Raw genomic sequence first — 19497 nt, 5'->3', positions numbered from 1 at the left:
TACTTTAAGATTTGAACTAGGCCAGATTGCTCATAAGCTATTTAGTGTAGTAAACATGATTAATTTTTGAGGAATCCTTCAAGAAAAACCATGAAAACATGATTTCCTTTCTAAGTGTCGTATTTGAACTTCAAGAAGAGGCATGAAAATGGTACAGCCACTATGGAAAGCTATCTGGCAGTTGCTCAAAATGTTAAACACAGCCTTACCATACAACCCAGCAATACCTAAGAGCCATGTAAACATGGCCACACAAAAACTTGTACATGCATGTTTGTAGCAACATTATTCAATTGAGTTGTTGAACCCAAATGTCCACCAATTGATGAATGAATAAACAAAATGTGGTATATTTCTAGAGTAAAATATTACATGGCAATAAAAAGTAATAGAGTCCTGACACATGCTACAACATGGATGGACCTTGAAAACATTATGCTAAGTTAAAGAAGCCAGACACAAAAAGCAACATATTGTATGACTCCATATGTATGAAATGAGAATCCATAGATACAAAACATAGGTTAGTGATTGCCAGAGACTCACCTACTGAAAGATGGGGGGTAAAGGGGGAATGGGGAGTGACGGCTGGTGGGTACAGGGTCTCTTTTGGGGGCAATAAAAATATCCTAAAGTTAGATAATAGAAATGATTACACAACACTATAAATACACCAAAAACCACTGAATTGTATACTTCGAAAGTATGAGTTTTATGGTATATAAATTATATCTCAATAAAAAGTAATAACAAACGTAAAGCTTTCTGTGGGTGAAATGAAGAGCAAAAATACATAGACCATTCATACTGTGCTTTCTATAAGGGTGAAATCTCATTATGTAGCTCATTTTGATAAAACTATTAGCAAAGTGACCTTGCAAATTTCAAATACTAGTCTCAATTCCACTAAGCTAAAAGGCCACTAAAGAGAAATGTGAATGACTTTCTTTTTATCCTAACAATGTGTGTCCCTTGGTAGAAATTGTTCTCTGATATTAACAATTTCTATTCAGAGGCAAGAGAGTTGAGTAAATATACCAGTCATAGTGTCTGTTTTTTCCATCATCAGTAAAAATGTTCCTGCATTTGTAGTCACAGCGAATATTTGCATCTTTAAAGCTCTTACTCTTTGTAATGCCAAATTCAAAACTGCTTGCTAAAATGGTTAATGTGGTAGAAATTAGTTGGGCTAATTAGGTCAATAACTGGGAAGTATGTATTAGAAGATGTTGCTTTTGATTCTGAAGAAGTAATTTTATTCCTGCATTTTTATACCATGTAAAGCATACTGAATTGTTTCTTTGACACACAGATTAGCTGTGAATGAAATGTCTTTCAGGTATATTAGAATTTACATGGGTTTTTCTCTGTTACCACTGTTCTCTGTCAGAAATCTCTTTCAGTGATTAATGCCTTAATGTCTTCAACTTTGCTACTTTAATAAGTGCACCTTTTTTCCAATTAGTGCCTTGATTTATTCTCAGGTTTTCCCATGCCCAAGTCTCCTCTGATGAGATGATTCCCCTGAATGGTCCAAAGAGTGACTTCTATATAACGTTTGCTCAGTGTTTTTCTCACTGCGGTTATGCTTTTCTCTAAATTAACCTGATAAGTCAAAATATTTATGGAAGACAATAAGTAAAGATTATCTGCTTTTCACAAACTAAGTGACGTATTTTCTTTTTTTAACAGCTTTATTAGGATATAATTCACATGCCATACCATTCATCCATTTAAAGTGTCCAGTGGTTTTTTGGTGTATTCACAGCTATGTGCAACTATCATCACAGTCATTATTAGAACTTTTTTATAACTTGAAAAAGAAACCCTGAACCCATTAGCTATCAATGCCTCCCCCCATGTCCCCACTCCACCTCCAGCCCTAGGCAACTAATCTACTTCTGTCTTTATAGATTTGCCTATTCTGGACATTTTATATGACTGGAATCATATAATATGTGGTCTTTTGTGACTGGGTTACTTCACTTTATTGATAAAGTTTATCAAAATTTTATAGTGATAAAGGGTCACTTCACAGGAATACTTAGCAGTTATAAACAAATATGCATCTCATATCAGAGCACCAAAATATGTGAGGCAAAAATGGACAGAAATGAAGGGAGAAATTAAAAAATGAACAGGGCCTCCCTGGTGGCGCAAGTGGTTGAGAGTCCGCCTGCCGATGCAGGGGATACGGGTTCGTGCCCCGGTCTGGGAGGATCCCATATGCCGCGGAGCGGCTGGGCCCGTGAGCCATGGCCGCTGAGCCTGCGCGTCCGGAGCCTGCGCGTCCGGAGCCTGTGCTCCGCAACGGGGGAGGCCACAGCAGTGAGAGGCCCACATACCGCAAAAAAATAAAAAAATAAAAAAATAAAAAATAAAATAAATAAATAAAAAATGAACAATAATAGGTGGAAACTTTCAATACTCTACTTTCAGTAGTGGATAGAAAGCTAAGCAGAAGATTAACCAATAAATAGAAAACTTGAACAGCATTGTAAACCAACTATACCTAACAGATATCTGTAGAACACTCTATCTAACAACAGCAGAGCACAAATTCTTCTGAAGAACACATGGAACATTCTCCAGACTAAACCATGTGCTAGGCCATAAAACAAATATCAGTAAATTTAAAAGCATAGAAATAATGCAGAGTATGGCCTCTGACTACAGTAAAATGAAATTGGAAATCAATAACAGAGAAATGGGAAACTCAAATATATTTGGAAAGTAAATAGCACACTCCTGAATAACCAAAGGAGAAGTTGGAAAATACTTTGAGATAGATGAAAATGAAGAGAGACAACATGTCAAAAGTTATGGGTTGCAGCTAAAGCATGGCTTAGAGGGAAATTTATAGCTATGTCTTAAATGCCTCTATTAAGAAAGAAGATCTCAAGTCAATAATGTAAGCTTCCACTTTAAGACACTTGAAAAAGAAGAGAAAACTAAGAATAAAGATTAGAGCAGAAATAATGAAATGGAGAATAGAAAAACAACAGAGACTTTAAAACCTTTTTGAAACTTTACTGATTATAATAAATTATATTAAAATATTTACAAAAGACATGAAGGGTATTATTTCACAAAATAAGTAACATATTTTAATGTATTTTTAAAAATCCAATTTTCAACGTGGCTTCCATACACCTGTTGTGAAAAGCTAGTGTTTGTGAAAATATCCACCAGGCACTGTCTTTTTTCCAGTTCAGGCTCAGTTTAGAAACTGTCAACCAAACCATGAGCCCATTTCAGTCCTTAGCTCTTGAGCAGTTTTGCCTGATAGAAAGAGCACTGTTTAGAGTGTTGATCAAGTCCATGCCTGATTCCAGATACCACCACATCCTGTATGTGACATTGGACAAGTTGCTCAATCTCTTTGAGACTTATTTTCCTCATCTGTAAAATAGAGGTAGTTTTCTCAGCCTGAGAAGAATTATGAGATAACATATGTAAAAGAGACTAGTTCAATATCTGGCATGAAGTAGGTGCTTGTCTAGTATCCATTCTGTAATCACTAGTGATTTAAACATGGAATGACAGCCCAAGTACCTATATGGCATGGGTATACCTATATGAATACTCTTGAAAGAGAGACTGGAAGAAAAATAGTCTAATGTTGAATCCTACTGCGTACCAGGCTTAGGGCTAGTCATGTTATCTATAGCTGCACCACATATAACTTGTTTGACAATTTGGACTGATTTCACTATTTTAACAACCACTAAAACGCTCAATTTGAGCAAAATACACATCCTGGCCTAAATTGATTGTTTTAGCAATAGGTTATAATGGTTAAATTTTTGAGCCCTTCAAATATGAAACCACTCAGAGTTTATAACTTTTTTGTTGTTATTACTGGTATAATAAATTCTATTTCTTGTGTCTTAGGAAAGCATATTTCTTAGTTGTGCAATTCTGTTGCCTGTTTGGGCTACAAACTATTGGCATTAAAACTCTGAAACTCTCGGGCCTCCCTGGTGGCGCAGTGGTTAAGAGTCCGCCTGCCGATGCAGGGGATACGGGTTCGTGCCCCGGTCTGGGAGGATCCCATATGCCGCGGAGCGGCTGGGCCCGTGAGCCATGGCCGCTGGGCCTGCGCATCCGGAGCCTGTGTGGGAGAGGCCACAACAGTGAGAGGCCCGCATACCGCAAAAAGAAAAAAAAAAAAAAAAAAAAAAAAAAAAAACTCTGAAACTCTTAACCAGTTATGATTTGATAGGCAAGATAACTGATTAAATTCTGTTTTTACTCAAAGCATATTTTAGCAGGAACTTTTATGCTCATTCTGTTTACTGTGTGGTTGATGGCTTTGAAATTGAATATTTTCACCAGCAACACAAGCTTCAAACCAAGTTGGAGACTAGTGCTTGTCAGAACTTTAACATGAATAGGAATCACTTAGAGATCTTTGTTAAAAGGTTGATTCTGATTTATCAGGTCTTAGGTGGGGCCGGTGAGTCTATATTCTTAACAAGCTTCCAGGAGTTGCCAATGCTGCTGGTCCACGGACCACACTGTGAGCTGCAGGCTTGTGTAGAATGCAAGAGGTACCTTGGCTAGAATCAGAAATGAGGAGACCTCATCTGGCGTTATATATCACAGTCCCAACTACCTATTTATACTCCCTGAGTGGAATCTACTTCCTCAACTGAGCCCTGAAACAAATTAATTAAAAATTTGGAAGCATTGAACAGCAGTGATTCTATTCTTACATTTCATGCATTACAGTGATTGAATATGGTAAGAGAATAATACCTTGTCATTCATTTTCTGTAGTTCCTTTGTACTGTCTATTAGCTTGCCCACCTCTTAGGCCCCTTTATACCGTATCTCATTGAATATGAAAGGTAGTGTACAAGAAGCATTTCCATTCCATTCTCTAGAGCTCTGTAGCTGTGCTGTTGGCCCTTACTCCATGTATGGCAAAGAACAATGAATACAAACCACTTAAACCCCAGACAGACTTTTGTTACCGAATGAAAAGAATAAGCAATTGTTTCCCCTAAATTCAGGCCTGATTTTCTAACACCTTAAGTGAGCATTCATGGAAGCTTCCAGAAAAGCTAATTTCAAGTCCTTAGTCATTTAGATGAGAGCGCAGATAGTTTCACCCGGAGAGTCCACAGCGTGTAGAACTTGATTTTGTATGTAATTTGATGACAGAGACATCATTTTAAGACGTGTCAAATTAAATTCTTAATATGAAATAGATGTGGCTCAAAATGTAATGCATGCCATCTGATTTGTTACAGAACACAAAAATAGTCACAGTAAGGACAAGAGGAAAACGAGGACGAGAAAATGGGGAGAGAGGAGTAGCCTGGCTGATGACGTGGCAGTATTAAAAAGCAGCTTAACCAAAAGGGCGCTTTCTGCCTATGGTAACAAGACGGACAGCACAAGGGAAAAGAGGACCCACAGGAGAACAAAACGTTTTTTATCCTATCCACGGTTTGTAGAAGTGATGGTGGTGGCAGACAACAGAATGGTTTTATACCATGGAGCAAACCTTCAACACTATATTTTAACTTTAATGTCAATTGTAAGTACATTCAAAAGGAGGTGATTTATGATGTCCCTAAATGTGCCCTTGGGGAATGGGTTTCCACCCAGTGCTTTGGAGAACCATTGGGGGCTGGCATTTCAACGATTCAGGCAAGTGACTGAAGAGAACATAAGATTAGACAATGACAATAATGGGCATCAATAGTGAGTGTTTATTCTGTATTAGACAATGTGCTTCTTACTTAAAAGGCATCATTTCTAATCCTCCTGGCAACTCTGCTAGGTAAATTGTCATTCTCATTTTGCTGATAAGAAAACTGAGCCTCAAAGGAGTTGGGTTGCTTGCCCATGGTCATGTAAAGCCAGTAAAGTGGCTTAGGGACTGCATGTGACCTTCAGCTTGTCCACTTCCCAAAACCAGTGCCCTTTGACACGTGAATTTGCACAGCCTGCTGTGGGTGCCAGTAAGACTTTTGGATGCTGTTTATGAATCAGAAGCACTGTGGAGCTTTGTAAAATGTCTCTATCCCCCTCCCCAGGATTCTAATTAAGTAGCTCTGGGGTGAGTCTTAGGAATCTCTCACTCCCATTTTGAATTTTTCTACTCCCATTTTGAACTGAAAAAGTAATAAATTTGCATGATTGGAAAACAAATCAAGCAGATCCAAAGACTAGTGAGAAAACTGAAGTGCCTTTCCCCACCCAGGCTCCCAGGCCCCTTCCCAGAGGCAACCACTGTGACAAGTTTATTTGCCCGTGTTTCTAACCAGCACTGCCCAGTAGAAATATAATGCAAGCCACACACGTAATTTTTTAAAAGTATAGATACATGTAATTTAAAATTTTCTGTTAGCCACACACACACATAAAAGAAACAGGTAAAATTAATTTTAATCATGTATTTTGTTTTATATCTAAATGTTATCATTTACAAAATTATTAACGAGACTAACTTTTTTCCGTACTAAGTCTTTAAAACCCAGTATGTGTTTCACACTCAGAACACATCTCAATTCGGACAAGCCACATTTCAAGTGCTCAGTGGCCATGTGACAAGTGGCTACCATGTTGGACAATACAACTCTGGACATTTCTTAAACAAATATGTATGGATACACTTTTTTTTTCAGAGATGGCGCATTCTCATACACGGTGTTACATATTGCTATTTTCTTGAAACACTGGAGATTGTTCCATAATATACCACGTGCTCTGCCTTCATTCACTTTAAGCCTCAGCATAGCATTCCTATTAATAGATTGATTCTAGTTTATTTGAATGGGAATCTACTTGTATTAAATTCCCCCACTGAATATGAAAAGCAGCCGTTTGGGAACACTGACTTAGAATTTCTCCTTCCTTCTCCGTGACCTGTGGTTCTCCTTGTGTTTCCCTGCACTGCTGTGAACCACCCCACACTGTGTTCCCCACCCCTAACCCCACCTGCCTCCCCTCCCCACTCTCCCTCACCCCCCTTCCTCAAGCTCAGTCCCATGTGCCCCAGCCCTCTCCTGTCCTGGAGGAGGGAAAGGAAAACCTAGTCAGGCCTTGCATAGACTCAACTCCATTTCTAACCCATAAATTCGGACCTGTTAAGGATTTTGATGACAAGCATGGACTCAGTGTCAAATTGACCTTGGCTGAGAATTCTGGCTCTGCTACTCACTGCTGGCTGTTTAGTCTTGGACAAGTTGCTTAACTTCTCTGAGCCTCAGTTTCCTCATTTGTTGAGCAAAGATTATAGTCACACCTAGCCCAGAATGTTGCTGTGCAGTTTTCAGCAAGGATCTAGTCCACAGTAAGCATTCAATGGATGTTAGCTCTCATAATTAACAATAATAATGAAAACAACCCCCCCCCCAAAAAAAAACAGGTTACCAGGTTTTAGAGAACACAAATGGTTGGTACAGCAGCAGTATTAGCAAGTATGTGGTCCATGTGAGATTCCATAAATGGCAGTCCAGCTTCAACTGGGATGAAAAAGCTTGATCAAAAGTTAATATCCAGTGTTTTGGCACAAAGAACTGCTAAGTTACATGGCAATGCAGTTTCCTTGGAAAACACCTTGAAATTTAAATTTGTTTGCATTCATTACTGTCTAAAGCTGCCGTCTATGAATTTTACAAAGAGACTTTTAAGAAATGTTTGTTGATTGAATGAAAATTCACAACTCCAAAATGCATATGTTGCATGAACCATAAAAAGAGGTGGAGCCCAGCGTAAAAAGTGAATTGCTTATTGCTTACACGGAGTTCACAATTAACTTTGAAAAATTTATCTCGGTTGCAGGTAGCCTCTATCTATAAAGACCCAAGTATTGGAAATTTAATTAATATTGTAATTGTGAACTTAGTTGTGATTCATAATGAACAGGTAATAAAGTTTTTTTCTTCTTTATTCTCTCTGTATCCGAAATGGCATATCTAATTGGTATTGGTGCAACGGACCAACCATAATTCTTTTCTGTGTTTAGGAAGGACCTTCCATATCTTTTAATGCCCAGACAACATTAAAAAACTTTTGCCAGTGGCAGCATTCAAAAAACCATCCAGGTGGAATCCAGCATGATACAGCAGTTCTTGTAACGAGGTATATGGATGTCTATTCCTCCAGTCTTTTAGTTTCTGGTCACATTGATGGGATGAGGTCATATATTCCTGGTGGCCAGCCCCTAGCCCAGGGTTTTTCAACCTCAACACTATTGACATTTTGGATCAGATAATTCTATGCTGTGGGGACTGCCCTGTGCCTTGCAGGATGTTTAGCAGCATCCTTGGTCTCTGCCTACTACCTACCGGTAACTCTCCCCCCTCTTAACTATAACAACCAAAAGTGTTGTCCAGACGTTGCCACATGCCCTCTGAGGGTGTGTGGTGGAGGAGGGCAGAATAACCCCGGGTTGAGAACCAGTAACCCATCGCCGCCAAGTAGGCAATAAATGTGTTAGGTCTAAAAGTAAACACCTGTATAGAGCGGGCAGCTGCCATTCCCACTGAGCTCGTTACCATGCAAGATATAAGTCCAATGTTGCCAGCTTTTGTGATTCTGTAAGAAACCAGAAATAAGGATACTTTTTTTGGAAAATGTGAAATCTCCCAATTTTTAAATGGTAGCTTCTAGCTCAAAAATATTTAAAATGCTGTGCAGGGCAGCAAAGAGATCTGCTGGCCTAGTGTGTCTCCCATCAGTCACCTTTGATATGGTCACAGACACTTGCTCTTCGATCAACTTAAATGAAAGGCATTTAGAGCCTTCTCAGAATGTTCTTCAGAAACTAGAATCACTTGCTTCAAGGTATGAGGAAAAATCCTGGACGGAAAGGTTTTCACTTGCCCTTGGCTACCCCTGTGGCAGAAGGAGACCTCTCAATGTAGCTTTTAATCTGTAAACCAGTGATTCCTAAACTTTTTTGAGTTGCACATCCCTGGCTCTGTTAGTCTGCTTTTTGTAAAGCCAGTACCCTCCCCCCCCACCCCCCTAAAGTGGTGATGTTGTGAATACCTGGAAGATTCTAAAGTGTTTGCTTGTATTGACATTTACTCTTTGGTGTCAAGACCCTAAGTCTGCTTTGCTTTCAGACAGGATATCTGCAGAGCTCATGACAAATGTGATACCTTAGGTGAGTCCACTGTGCGTGTCCTCTCGGGCTACAACAGTTTATGACATGTTTTTCTTCCAAGCCACAAATGCTTCTTAAAGTAAATCCTTGTGGGTTTTTTTTTTCCCTCCTTCTAATAGGTCTGGCTGAACTGGGAACCATTTGTGATCCCTACAGAAGCTGCTCTATCAGTGAAGATAGTGGATTGAGTACAGCTTTTACAATAGCCCATGAACTGGGCCATGTGTACGTTTCTTCTCCATATTTTCATTTAAGTTAGAGTGACCTAAAACTTCTGTTCCTTCACATCAGTGAGCATTTACTTGACTTTAGAGGGTGTAAGACGCTTCTTGAATCATAGTTGAGTTTGAAGGGTTGAAAAGCTTGGAATGTAGCTGGCAGAAATTACTTTGACTTTGGGAAGCTAAATAAATACAGTGCACCCTCCTCAGCCATAGCTCATGCGTCTCTTTGCTTTAACTGTTTTAAAGTTTTCTAGGCAAGGTCTAATATGCTCCTTTCCTACTTCAAAGTGGAAAAAAGGGGGCCTTTCTACCCCCTCCACTGAAACAGAGGGTATATCAGCCCAGAGAACTTACCTGACACATCTTTGTTTAGTAGGGTCCTCCAACATTGCTGTGGCCCGCACGATTTTCCCAAACCCAGATCATTCCTGATTTTAGTTATATCTGAGGTTGTCCTTTAGATATTAGCCTCTGGAACAGAGCTATCCCTCTTTTAGGGGGAAAAATGAACAAAGATACAGAGAAGAAACTATTTCCTAATTATGTTCACTAAGTGTCTGGTCGTTATGAAATTGGCTTTTCCTTTTTGTTCTTTAGAGCCAGAGCCTGGTTAGAACATGGGGCAAAACAGTATAAATTTATTCAAAATTATTCTGGTTTTTGATCTGCCTTCTTTTCTTTCTAGAATGATTAAATTACTCATACTATATCCTTTTGAAATAATTTTCTCTAAAGATGTCCTTGTATAATACAGCTGTGTATTAATCTGCATGTCAGATGTTAACTTTATTTAGAGATAACATCATCTATTAAGCAAGCTTTTTCATTCACCGAATGTTTTTTTAAGGCACTTTATGTGCAGTGTAGTATAATAGGCGTAAAGCAAGATGCATATATAGAGGTATCTCTAATCCAATTCCACATATAATGCATATATTTTCAAGCATATTTTAAGAGCACACCCCTTTTTTTTTCTCCAAAGGAAATATCGTCAGATGCCCAATATTTAGAGAATAAAAGAGTCATGACTTTTAGTTAAGCCCTTGTGGCAGATCAGAGTCCTGCTTAGTCAGCTGCCTCTCTGTCCTTTGATTTCTGAAACACCTTCATGAAACTCAAGGATTTCTTGGAACTAGGTTTGAAAACTATTGATTTCACCAGCATTTCCCAAAGTACAGGGCTCTAACACTGATTCCAAGAGAATGGTCCATGGGGGGAAAAAGAGTTTTGTATTCCAGTGATTTAAAAAATTTTTTCGTAGTCTAGCCATGCTTGGAATGCCAAGGCCAAATGGCATGAAGTAGAGGCTCTGACAAGTCCTATATTAAAGTGTTGATTTCGTTTAACTCAGTTTCAACAAACTTATTTTAACAGAATCTTTGGGGGATTTTCATTTGTTTGTTCTACATGAAATCTGGTAAATTACTTGAGACATATAAATAGGAGGTGTAGATTTCACAGTGAGGAATAGGGTGGCATTTCAATGGGGCAGCTATTCCTGCCCCAGAGAATGGAATGGGTAAAGTTACAGAGATAGAAATGTATTCAAAGGGCAAGAGTTTGTGTGATTTTTTTTCTTTTTTCTTTTGGCTGCTTTGTGTCTTCGTTGCTGCGCGGGCTTTCTCTAGTTGCGGAGAGCGGGGGCTACTCTTCGTTGCGATGTGCGGGCTTCTCATGGCAGTGGCTCCTCTTGCTGTGAAGCAGGGCTCTAGGTGATCGGGCTTCAGCACTTGCAGCATGCGGGCTCAGTAATTGCGGCACGTGGGTTGTAGAGCACAGGCTCAGAAGTTGTGGTGCACAAGCTTAGTTGCTCCACAGCATTTGGGATCTTCCCGGACCAGGGATCGAGCCTGTGTCCCCTGCATTGGCAGGAAGATTTTTAACCTCTGCACCACCAGGGAAGTCCCTGTGTGATTAACAGATTAACATTTTCCCCCAAAATATGGCTAACAAGAATATACTGTTTAAAGAAATATAATTAATTTCCTGTTAATTCCTTTCCCCAAAAGAGTTTATAAACCCCTTTTAGATAGCCAGTTTATAAAATTGACATTTTAAGGAAAGTAGGAATTTTGAGTAGCAAAAACAAAATATTTTAAGCTATAGAGAAGTCTCAATTCACAGTGTTAACAAACATCTCCCCCTGCAAAAACCATGTTGTTGACATTGTTCTAGGAGCTTTCATTTACATTATCTCCCTTAATCTTTATAATCCCAAGGTAGATATTATTGTGTCCCTGTGTTTGACTTAGAGATATTAAACTATCCAAAGCGTAGTAGCTAATGCTGGCATAGGAGCATATGATGTTGGAGCACCAGTTCCAAGGCAGAGTCAGCAGGCAGCCAGATACCCAAGTTCTGGATGGAATTGTTCTAACATTCCCTTTGACTTGAGGAAAATATATGCTGTTTCCCTTCCTCTAAGATGGAAACAATACATATATCCCTCATCTCAAAAGTGTCAGGAAGCAAGAAATGAAATCATTGGTGAATGATGTGAGTTGTGGCTTAAACAGAAAGTATATTGCTAGCCTGTTAATGAATTATTTTTCTTTTGGCACCTTGTCTCTTTGAGTTAGCTTTGTTCATATTTTAAGAAAAGTTAAAATCCTTTTTTAAAAAAATTTGCTCCCGTACTCTGTAGCAGATTTTCTAATGAACTTTTTCAAAATTAAATGTTAAGTTGTTACAGTCATGACTTTCTGATAATATAAAACCCAAGAGCTGTTGGGAGGAAAAAGCAACTGACCTTGTATTTGTTGAGCATCATTGTATGCTCACAAATAGCTCCTGGCTTCTCGTACCAGCTTCATAGACACCCAGAATCTAAGAGTCAGGAAGAATTCGGGAGGTAATTGAGTCTCTACTGAATACAGAAATCCTTACACAGTGTTTCTGACAAATCTTCCGCAACTTGCCTCATAGGAGAGAATGTAGTTTGTATGTATTCCAAAACAGGAGGTTTTAGAATCAGTCTGAAGTAGACTCCAATCCCAGCTCCCTTAGTAACCATGTGACCTTGATCAAATATTGATAGTTAAACCTCTCTACAAATCAGTTTCCTTTTCTGTAAAATGTGGATAGTAATAGCACACTATTCATTGGGTCAAATAAAATTAATAAAAAAATAATTTTAAATTAAATGAAATCAAGTAAAATTAAATAAAATTAAATGAAATAAAGCATCGAATGCATTTAACACACCAGCTGGAGCATTGTGAATGCTAAAAATGTCTTGTTAAGTATTTTTTAGTAAGTGCTCAATGAATAGTTGTTATACCACCCCTGCTATGAGCAAAGGTGCCTTAACATTTGAATGAAAAAAAAAGTTTTCTGTTTACACGGTGAAATAAACTGGATTTTATCAAGTCATGGTGGGGTGGGGAATAAACACTAGCTCCTTTGCACCAGAGAGAAACAAACAAGGAAGATTTGAAGATTTTGCTTGTATTAGGTTTGTTGATGGAGGTATTAGACTGACTCTGCAGCTGGGATTTGGAAACCTGGGCAGTCATTCCTTTAAGAAAATAGAGTCTTAAGGATTTATTACTGTTAAGCTCAACCAAGACAGTTGGAGTTTACCCGTCTTACATTTCCCATCTGGCAATTATTGAGGGGGCCAAATTTTTAAAAGAAAAAGGAAATCAAACATGAGAAATTACTGGTATGGATTTCACAGACTTTTATTCCAGCTTTTGTTTTTATATGAAGCAAGTCTACATACTTCTTTCTGACTCCCTTGTTTTTGTAACTCAAGGTGAACTAGTGAAGGGAATTCCTCCCTAAATGCCAAATTAATCATATACATCAATTTTGTGATTCGAAATAGTCATCCAGAGGACAGCCCCTGTGAGCTTGTTACCCAATGGATAATTATCTTACTGAGAAAGGCATGTGGGTCATAGAACTGATGTTTCTGGATTGAGAAATGCTTCCTGTCATTTTTTCCCCCACTTCCTCTCTCTAAGCCAAGAATGGCAAATATGTGTTAATGCCGCTGCCGAGTTCCCTCCCAGACCCAAGAGGATGTTGGCACTCCATCACAGCCTTTTCTCGGGCAGAACCTGGATTAGTTTAAGAATACTTTTGTGCCCAGATTTTCAGGAAGCTGGTACCAATCAATTGTAATTGGCATGAAGCATGAAACTATTTGCCATCTCTGGGTTAAGCCAACTGGATTGGCGTGCCTCTCGTTTCCATGCTTGCAGTTTTTCTTAATGGGTTTTATTGTGCACGAACTTTGCACTCCTCTATAACGGTATACTTGCAGGGTTTTAGCATCTGTCAGCCTGACCCGAAGAAGAAGAGATGCCAAGACCCACCCTGAGCCTCTCATTAGGAAGCTTTTGACTTCAAGTTTTGACAGTTGACTGACTCTTTATGTGCACAGTGTTATCATAACCTGCCAAGTTCTTGACTCTATAAACTGGCCTTCAACAGCTTATTAGGAATTCCAACTACTGTATTCTAGCACCAACTACAGCACATGCAGAGCCTCTGCAATTCCAAAAAGTACAGCTAAACCAAATAGTGGCCCAATTCACTTTTTTTTTTTTTTTTTTACATTAAAGGCACTTTGTATTCAGTTGAGTCAGAAGTATGTTTTATTCTACTCCCTACCTTTAATCCTCTAGTAGGTTTTGTTCTGCTCACCAGGACTCAGGTTCTTATGCATAATGCAGTCATCAGTTGAATTTTTTCTCTAAGATGCGTTCTCAATGCAATTATAACAGCTGTATCCCTTAGTGTTTATTCACTTCTTTATATCATTATCTCCTTGGCCTTAGGTTCAACATGCCTCATGATGACAACAATAAGTGCAAAGAAGAAGGAGTCAAGAGCCCCCAGCATGTCATGGCCCCAACACTGAACTTCTACACCAACCCCTGGATGTGGTCAAAGTGTAGTCGAAAATACATCACTGAATTTTTAGAGTAAGAGTTGAACTTTCTTTGAGCACAGCCTTCATGCTAGTATCTGGCCTCCATGCAGTGAACTAATTGTGGGAAAGAAAATGTAGAGTCAAGCATTCCTTTTGAGTTGTTATTTTTGTTGACATTCCTGGGAAGAGGGAAAAGAAAAATACTCTCTGACATCTGTGTAGTTCATGTCCTCACCAGAATTTAGAAGATTACAGACTGAGCTCAAGAAAAAGGTTGGGATCTTAAAGAGAATATGTACATGTTGCTTCATTCTTGGTAAAGCTGTGAAATCTGTGCAGGTCTTGGGAAAGGGACCATGAATATGATGACATAAGGAAGGCCACAAATATTTATGTGCTTCTAACTTAGTAATTTGGTGTTGGAAAGGGGTGGGGAAGTGAGACGCCCCCAAAGAACATTACATGGGTGGACGAAAATTGCACAGACCTCCATATTGTCGAATTGAGAACATTCTCTCTCTGTCTCTTGCTTTCTCTATCTCCTTGACTCTTTCTCCTTCTCTCTTTTCTTGTTTTTTTTTTAAGCTTCCCACCAGGCTGCTCAAGGATCCAGTTACATTATACAAAATCCTTGTGTCACAGATTTATTGCTCATCTCTCCCAGATGTACAAAAGGTTAAGTGATTGTCCCAAGGTCACTGGGTGTATATTTCCCCAGCCACAGGGAAGAGGGGGTTTTGTTAATCAGAACTCACCGGGTGTGAATTTTCCAGAAGAAGTGTTTGCAGAAACATGGAAGAACTGGCAGGTTGCTGGGGGGGTGGGGGTGGTGGTGTGTGTGTGTGTGTGTGTGTGTGTGTGTGTGTGTGTGTGTGTGTGTGTGTGGTTTTTTTAACCAGGTGATTTAAAGTGTTTCTTATTGTAACACTAAGCAAATCAGCAAATATTTACTAAACACTTGTTGTTATGGACAGGGCCCCATGCTTGGGTGAAAAAGGCACTAATTTTACCCCTAAGACACTTTACCCTATTGGAGAAGACGTCGAAAAATAAATAGGTAATTGCCCCGAAAGGTGGTAAATTCTGGAACAGGTACATATTTCCTCCTGGTTATGTTGTATGCACAGCCGGTGCTTCCACAAACAAGTATGCACCGAAAACAGAACTTCAGCTTCTGGACTCAAGTTTGGATGAAATGAATAAAACAAATACAAAAAAGGAACCATCTTCTGCACCATTAAAATGACAGAATGGCCTTCACTGTCATCTGGAGCCTTTGACAGTCATATCTTATCCACTGCCCTCACCATCTTTGTTTTTCTGCTTTCCACAGCACTGGTTACGGCGAGTGTCTGCTTAACGAACCTGAATCCAGACCCTATCCTTTACCTTTCCAACTGCCAGGCCTCCTTTACAACGTGAATAAACAATGTGAATTGATTTTTGGACCAGGTTCTCAGGTGTGCCCGTATATGGTAAGTATCTGGGGGCCGTTTCTACCCTCATAAATAGATTCTGGACTTTTTTTTATTCATAGTTTTCCATTGGATTCTCACTCTTAACATAAACCACTCATTGAGTGGTCCATTGACTATAGTGATGATGGGGATAAACAGTAATAGTGCTCGGTGTTGCATGTGGGCCTTACCTGAACTTTCTCATTTCACTCTCAGCCCAAAAGGGAGATGCCATTACCATTTTCATTTTATAAGTGGTAAGTGAGGCTCAGAGCGGACAAGGTTACAAAGCTCGTAATGACAGAGCTCAGCCCTTTTCCCTCCTTGTCTCCTTTCCTTCCCACTGCCTTGTCCAGATGACTTTTATTTTAGGTGCTCTTCTAGATTCAGTAATTTGTGAGACAGACCTGTTTCCCTGTTTTAGCTTGTCGAAGCTGTGTCCTGTGACCACCTGGGGCTTGAAACGGTTTCTGGTGGTAGCTCAGCTGGCAAGTGTGTGACACTTTGATGTATGTGTCATGGACATTTGGACCAGCGATTTGATCCAGTGGTTATCCGGAGGCATATCAGCAGAACTGTGCTTCTCTGGGATGCCCCATTCTATTCTTTTGGGTATTTGTTTGTTTATTTTGCTGGGAGTGGTTCAGAGATAGCATGGTAAATTGGCAGGTACAGTGATTCCATGGAGATAACAAAAAATTTTCTGTAAAATGTATCTATGATTATATTCGTTTCTCTGTTACTCTTGATGGCAAACATGCAGAGTAATGCACATGCCCAAGAATGGAAACGTTAAGCAAACTATAGTATCTCCATTTAATGCGATATTATACAAAAATTGAAAAGTAACTCTACAAGGGAACATGCTCTAGCTATAGTTTTAAATTAAAATAACAGGATAAACAATTATTTTACAGAGTATGTTCTCAATGTAAAAGGGGGAAAAAAGCTTCAGGAAAGACTGGATCATTTAAAGCTTTTTTTCTATTAAAAAATAGTAGCTTCTGAATTTTTCTACTATGAATATTGTTTATTTTCATCATCAGGAGAAAAATTATCTTTAAAAACTATGCCTGAAATAGAGCTAAATATGTCAACTTGGATAACTCAAAAAACAGAGTGTGTAGAGGGGAAAAACAGGAAGTTGTAGGACGTATCCGTATATCCTGAAATCTCGAACAGCATTGTTTGTTTAAAGCTGAAATGCTGTATATCATGGATAGATATTTATACATTGGTAGTAAAAGCAATGGGAATGATGAGATGGTGCGCATCACTAGGACAGTGGTTACCTGTGGGAAGAAGGGGAAGGGATTGGGATTGAGAATGAGTGTGCATGGCATTCAGCTGAGCCTGTGAAGTCTTCTTTCTTTGTTTGGGTGGTGACCACATGGGTATCCATTATGTTATTGTTAATACTTTTTGCATACCTGAAATATTTCATGATATTTTGTCCCTTCTTTCCTCTGACAACCCCTGAAAGCCCTAGAAAAGAGTCATAATATGATCATGGTAACATATGCTGAGTAGGAAAAAAACACCCGTTTTAACATCAAGCCAAATGTTAACTCTAATCACAACGTAACTCAAAACCCACTCTCCAATCACAGCTCATTGCAAACCTAAACTCACATCACATATTTCCAGTGTGATACTTTGCTCTTTGCCAGCCTCAGTTTCCTTATCTGTAATATGGGGAGATGTTACTATGACCAGATGACATCTCGTATGTTTCTGTTGCATAGTAGTTCCCCTTTGACACCCCTGCAAGTCCTCCCAGGCATAGAAATGTGTGTCCTGGGCTGCTCTCTGTATCCATTGGAATATTTTATCATTTATCATACCAAGAAAAAAATCCTTTTCTAACCTATGCTCTACATCGTTGGCAAAAGGTTAGTTGAAAGCAACCATTGCCTTGCTTGATATCCTCTAATCACATTGTCACTGAATTGTCATTCAACTGAATTGCGCAGATGCAGTGCAGACGGCTCTGGTGCAATAATGCGGATGGAGCGCACAAAGGCTGCCGGACTCAGCACACGCCCTGGGCTGATGGGACCGAGTGTGAGCCTGGAAAGGCAAGTAACGCCCCGATCCGTCCTTCTGTCTTGGGGCAGACATGGGCAAGATTTGGGCTGTAGGCTCAGTCACCGTTGTTTAGAACATAAGTTAATGTAGCATATGTCAGCATGCATAATACTTTTTTGAGGCAGGAGGTTCAACTTTCCTGTTGAAAGTTGTGCAGACTTACCTTATAGCATAATACTGACATGAGGGACATAGCTATCATTATTGCCTCGATTTTAAGACATAACTTTTCCTCATTTTAAAGTTTTTTAAATCCCAATGTGCTTTTCAATTTATGGGTACATTTAATGTGAGGTAACATTTCTTTTCTCTCTCTCTCTCTCTCTCTCTCTCTCTTTCTCTCTTTTCCTCTTTCTTTTGGGGTGGCAGTGGAAGGCCATTATTAAGTTGGTGGTACATCTTAAAATTACGGAAATACGGGAAGACTTGCCATGCTCACTACTTGGATACAAGGCTTTTCCCAGCCTGTTTTGACCCCTTTAAGGCACTGTGATGTCACCTGAGATACATCCAAATCCACATTCTGAGTTGGTTGTAATGGCTCCTACTTATTGGCTAATAGCCAAACAAAATCTGCTGCTTGTACAACCCAATGATAACAATGTCCCAGCAACTAGGAATATGATCAATGCAAACTTTGCACCTGGTGTCCATCTAAGAAAAAAAAAAAAAGGTAGTATGTTAAGGCTTTGGTTACAAAAAGTTGTAGATATAAACCTGATTTTTTTAATCCATACAAAAAATGGTGTTCAGTCACTTACCTTATGATGTAATCCCTGTACTATATCTGAGTCTCATGTTATCCTTACATAAGTTTTTTCCTTTCTTCTCTCATTGTCCACTTTACTCACTTTTAATATTTTGTTCTCATCTCATTTTCTGTGCTTCTTCTTTACCTTGTGGAATCAGTGGCCCCCAGAGTGTTTCAATGGAAACATGGGGTCCTCAGAGATGAGGAACTTAACCATCCCTTCCCCAGTTGTTTTTTTTTTTTTAGTTTCTGCTTTATAATAAAGTGAATCAGTTATACATATACATCTGTTCCCATATCCCTTCCCTCTTGCGTCTCCCTCCCTCCCACCCTCCCTATCCCACCCCTCCAGGTGGTCACAAAGCACCAAGCTGATCTCCCTGTGCTATGCAGCTGCTTCCCACTATCTATCTACCTTATGTTTGGTAGTGTATATATGTCCATGCCTCTCTCTCACTTTGTCACAGCTTACCCTTCCCCCTCCCCATATCCTCAAGTCCATTCTCAAGTAGGTCTGTGTCTTTATTCCTGTTTTACCCCTAGGTTCTTCATGACATTTTTTTTCTTAAATTCCATGTATATGTGTTAGCATATGGTATTTATCTTTCTCTTTCTGACTTACTTCACTCTATGATATGACAGACTCTAGGTCCATCCACCTCATTACAAATAGCTCAATTTCGTTTCTCTTTATGGCTGAGTAATATTCCATTGTATATATGTGCCACATCTTCTTTATCCATTCATCCGATGATGGACACTTAGGTTGTTTCCATCTCCGGGCTATTGTGAATAGAGCTGCAATGAACATTTTGGTACATGACTCTTTTTGAATTATGGTTCTTTCAGGGTATATGCCTAGTAGTGTGATTGCTGGGTCATATGGTAGTTCTATTTGTAGTTTTTTAAGGAACCTCCATACTGTTCTCCATAGTGGCTGTACCAATTCACATTCCCACCAGCAG

The 19497-nt window shown here is 39.2% G+C and overlaps 1 protein-coding gene across 6 annotated transcripts in view; it reads left to right on the top strand.

Moving 5' to 3' along the window:
- Nucleotides 1-19497, top strand: part of ADAMTS9 (ADAM metallopeptidase with thrombospondin type 1 motif 9) — a 171761-nt gene that overhangs the window by 23467 nt on the left and 128797 nt on the right. For all 6 annotated transcript variants that reach the window (XM_060109127.1, XM_060109130.1, XM_060109131.1 and 3 more), the window contains exons 4-11: nucleotides 5259-5548; nucleotides 7801-7884; nucleotides 7985-8100; nucleotides 9090-9130; nucleotides 9250-9355; nucleotides 14142-14288; nucleotides 15570-15711; nucleotides 17667-17771. In XM_060109127.1, coding sequence (XP_059965110.1) covers nucleotides 5259-5548; nucleotides 7801-7884; nucleotides 7985-8100; nucleotides 9090-9130; nucleotides 9250-9355; nucleotides 14142-14288; nucleotides 15570-15711; nucleotides 17667-17771 — 1031 coding nt within the window. The remainder of the gene's footprint in view (nucleotides 1-5258; nucleotides 5549-7800; nucleotides 7885-7984; nucleotides 8101-9089; nucleotides 9131-9249; nucleotides 9356-14141; nucleotides 14289-15569; nucleotides 15712-17666; nucleotides 17772-19497) is intronic.

This window comes from Mesoplodon densirostris, chromosome 10 (genome assembly GCF_025265405.1).
Source record: "Mesoplodon densirostris isolate mMesDen1 chromosome 10, mMesDen1 primary haplotype, whole genome shotgun sequence".
NCBI lineage: Eukaryota > Metazoa > Chordata > Mammalia > Artiodactyla > Ziphiidae > Mesoplodon > Mesoplodon densirostris.
Note: the sequence above shows the minus strand (reverse complement) of the source record. Positions and strands in the feature narration are given on the sequence as shown.